This window comes from Rhincodon typus, chromosome 2 (genome assembly GCF_021869965.1).
Source record: "Rhincodon typus isolate 14 chromosome 2, sRhiTyp1.1, whole genome shotgun sequence".
Lineage (NCBI taxonomy): Eukaryota > Metazoa > Chordata > Chondrichthyes > Orectolobiformes > Rhincodontidae > Rhincodon > Rhincodon typus.
The window spans coordinates 47862053-47866552 of NC_063333.1; the positions used below are offsets into that span (position 1 = coordinate 47862053).

Below are 4500 nucleotides of genomic sequence, written 5' to 3' on the forward strand. Positions count from 1 at the left end.
CCTTTCCTCCAGATGCAGCCTGACGACCAGCTGTGTTCTTCCAGCTTCCTTTTTGTCTACTACTGAACAATGACTCTGACTTCTGTGGCCATCTAAATTCTGCTCGGAGTCCGTATGTTAACTGGAAATGTCGACCCTTAAATTTTGACTACTGTTTCCAGTCATTTAACTGTTGGGCAGAAATGTAAAATGTTGGTTGTAACAAGTTTTGAAGAATCGGGGAAAGTGGGCAGCAGAGGAAGAAAAAAAATAAAGTTTTTGATAAAGTTGAAAGCAAGAGAAATGATGTGACTCAAAGGTGATGACTTAAGGCAAATGGAGATGATAAAGGACCTGAAGGAGTAAAGGTTAGGTATGGAGGGGAGGCGTATGAATAAAAAGAATAGAATCATCATCAATAGTTGTTTTTCAGAAAAAAGTCATCTGAGATTGTTGAAGTCAATGTTGAGTCCATAAGACCATGAGGTGTAGAAGGAGAAGTAGGTTATTCGGCCCATTGAGTCTGCTGTTCAATGAGATCATGGCCGAATCTGATAATCCTCAACTCCTTTCCTGCTTTTTCCACACAAGTCTTGATTCATATATCTCTGCCTTGAATTTACTTCAGGATCAGCTTCAGCAGCCTTCTACAGTTAAGAATTCCACAGATTCACAACCCTCTGAAAGAAGACATTCCTCCTCATTTCTGGCTTAAATGGCCGACTCTAGAAGGTTCCTAAGTTTCTAATTGAAAGATGCAGTGTCATTTTTCAGGCTTTACTGAAATCTCATTGGAACGAAATTTTGAGTTCAAAGACAGAGATGCTGGATTGGTAGTGGGATGAAGAGTTAACATGACAACCAGAAATTCTGACTGTTTGGTTTGGTGGGCTCAGAGTGCTGTAAGCTCTGAATACAGTATTCTAAATTCAAAAGCAGAGAAATAGAGGCAAATCACTATTTGACTGTGAAGAGTGTGATGCTTTAAATGATGTGAAGAGAGAAGGTAAGAAAGTACAAATGCTACTGCATTTGCAATTGTCTAGAAGTTTCCCTGGGACAGTAATGATTGAGGCGTGGGAAAGGGTATTGTAAATAATGATCTCTCTGGAATGCTGGACACAGATTAGAAGGAAAGATGTTTGGTTGTGGGAGAAGAGGAGGACAAGGAAACCTTACTGTGATACTGAGAAGAGGAGGAAGGGGTCAAAGTAGGAGTGCAAAATGGAACAGTTGGCTGAGAGGTCTGCCATTTTTGGTTGTGGGAAGTGGAATTGTTGGTTTGGAATAATGTGTGTTGGAACATGCGGAAGGCTTTAAAGGCTGTAGGAGGCAGGGTACTTAGCTCAGAACACCCAACCTCTGCTTTTCTTTTGTAAGAATTGGAAGCAGTGTCACAGAAGGTGAAATCATCAGGACAGACATGTTGGAGACAGAGTCTAAGAGAATGAAATAGTCTTTGTTTGAAGTGTAGCCTAGATAACCATGTGAGAGTCCTTGGACTTATGGTGGGTATTGTACTAAAGCCTATTTCCAAAATGGAGACTGAAGTCTCCATTTAATAAAGAGAAAGGTAATAAAATAAAGAGAAGGTAAGAGTCATGATGGACCAAGTGAATCTAAGAGAAGGTTTGAAATTGGAAATATATTTGATTAAATTTTTCTCATTTGAGCAACTTTGTTTCTGACCCCAAAGTGAAAATGGATTCTTCTGGATGTTGTTGGAATTGTGATGGATACTGTTTGTGCCTTGCAATTAAAGAAGAAGCAGAAATGAGGGTCAGTCAGTCATAGGTCAGTTAGTTACAATTTTCACAGTATTCAACTCCATTCACATCACCACCTGATACAGAAATGGTCCATACAGATTGTAACCAGAAACTGAACAACATTGAGGCTTGGGTCAACAAGTGGCCAGTAATATTGCATGATGTGAATGTCAAGTTATGGCCATCTGAAACACCTCGGCTACAAACCGTCCCCACCAAAAAAAACACTTGATATTTTGTGAATTCATCATTGCTGAATCCTTGACCATTGATATGGAGCTCTCCATTGATCATAAGAAAATTTGTGTTTACAAGAGAAAGGCAGAGGTTGAGTGTTCTGAGCTAACTACCCTGCCTCCTACACCATTTAAAACCTTCTACATTTCTCAGGACATGTTATTTGACAGTTTATTTGCCTGGATAGGGGCTCCTGCTGCAGTTTGCAGAAGCTGAGCACATTCAGTACGAACTTGATCAGCAGCTCTGCTACTGTGATGCAAGGCTGTGGATATTTTGACAACATTCCTCAGCTCCACGCTATCTACTGTTCTGAAGATCAGGAGCCTTAATGTCATGAGTCCCCGAATTCCTGTGTCATACATCACCCTAACTTGGACATATAATGTTTTTCCTTCATTATGACTGGGTTAGTATCCAATAATTTCATACCTAACTAATCAAGCAACCCTGTCACTGCGAAGATTCAACACTTAGAGATAAGTCCAACAACAGCATGTGGTAGCTATTGGAAAGAGCCTGGCCTTTTTCAAATACCCTGAGAATAAATTTGAAAAGAAGGGCTGACAAACCAGTTTCTGTTGTTTGTTTCAAATTCCCACTATCTCATTTCACTCCTCAACGTGTTCTGCACAGACACCACCAAATTATGTCCCAAATTTGTTTTGTCAACTTCAGTGACTTTCCCTGCTTACTAATTTTATGGTTAGAGTGAAGGTTTGACAGCATTAAATTTGTCAATGTCATTCATATTTGTGAAAACTTCAATTGTATCACTTTTCTAAATAATACAGACCAACATCCTCCATATACACTCATAACTGTTCATACATCGAAGCCTTCCTTGTTGAACATAGCTTTTCAAGACAGTAAGCTCCTTTTCATGATGAGGTGACTGAATTTGCAGTCATTTGATCCAAGCGGGCTCTGACCCAGGCCTCAAAAAGCAAAAATACAACTTCATACAATTCATGTTTTGTCCCTCTACAAATGCAATTTGATTGTTTCTTTTTAAGTGTAATGTAGATTGGATAGGAGTAATCATAGAATCCTCATAGTGCAGAAAGAGGTCGTTCGGCCCAACAAGTCCACACTGGCCCTCCGAAGAGCATTCCACCCAGACCCAGTTCCCTACCCTTTCGCCGTAACCTTGCATTTACCATGGCTATTCCACCTAACCTGTACATCGCTGGACAACTTAGCATTGCCATTCCACCTAACCTCCACATCTTTGCATTGTGGGAGGAAACTGGAGCACCCGGTGGAAACCCACTGACACACAGGGAGACCATGCAGACTCCACACGAACACCCAAGGTTGCAATTGAACCGTAGTACTGCTGCTTTACAATGCCAGGGACTAACCACTAAGCCACTGTGTTGTACCATCTAGTAATGCTGGAGGCTTGAGCTACCTGTTATCACTTCATACTGTCGAGTCTTTCCAAGGTAATTAGTATAGTTAGCTATCGACTAGCATTACAGTGAACACAAATTGCATTCTGCAAAATGCTAGATTTGTGGTAATTTAAAAAAGTGAAAATTGTGGGAACGTCAGTGTGCAGTCCTGATTTAATGATCCAGCTGCATCTGCTCAGGTAAATCCTGCAGGATAAATTAATAAGATTTACATAGAGAATGAGCAATGATGCTAAATGCCTTCAATCATTAAAGGCGCTGAATGAAGCGCCTCCACATGCAGGAGAAAATTTGTCTGATGTTTCCTGTGTAGTGTCTTCTCATCCTTTATGCTGTTTGCATAAATGTTGTAATTATATAGCCTTTCAAATATTTTTTGTAAATGAAAAGCATTATAAATATAAGCGTCTCATGATAATTTCCTAATCTTATCTGAAACTCTGTCTTTATATTCAAGGTAATGGCATAGTGATTAAGTTAAATAGTTGATTGTGAGAAAACACGTAACCCATCTCTTTTTCTTGCAGATCGTTTCACACAGTATAGTTCTAAAAAACTTCGACATGCATGGAATAAGTAAGTCTTTTATAGATTGTGGTTCCTTTATACCTTTATCTTTTTCAGGTTCCATCAATTGTACTTTTTGCTGCTTTGTCTCATTTTGTTGTGGAAAATGAATATGATGCATATATTTGGCAATAAGTTAATTTCATAGAAACACATCTTACATTAGTCTTTATAGATGCAGTGGCAAGATGAATATTGAAAATCTATACAATTGTAAATTGGAACCAATTTCCTCAGTGAAACAGTTAATGCTGTCATTTTGAAGAGGACACTTTCACATGCATAGATGGCAACACAGTTGCCAAATATAACATCAGAAGTGTAAGCCTTTAGATATACTTAGAATGGTGTCATATTTATATTGATATTTTCCAAATTCCACCAACTTTAATTACATAATCATATAGCAGATAGAAATCGATCCTTTAAAGTGAATAGATTGGGGAAAACAATAACAATGTACATCCAGTGGTCTTTTATACATAGTTCTCATTTTGTTTGAAGTAATCATTTGCTTAAAGACTTCTAAT

General features: G+C 38.7%; 1 protein-coding gene across 1 annotated transcript in view; it reads left to right on the plus strand.

Annotated features, from left to right (window-relative positions):
• Positions 1–3983, plus strand: part of cdk14 (cyclin-dependent kinase 14) — a 365296-nt gene extending 361313 nt beyond the window's left edge. Inside the window, 1 exon segment of the mRNA XM_048607904.1 lies at positions 3931–3983. Coding sequence (XP_048463861.1) covers positions 3931–3983 — 53 coding nt within the window.
• Positions 3984–4500: the final 517 nt, after the last annotated feature.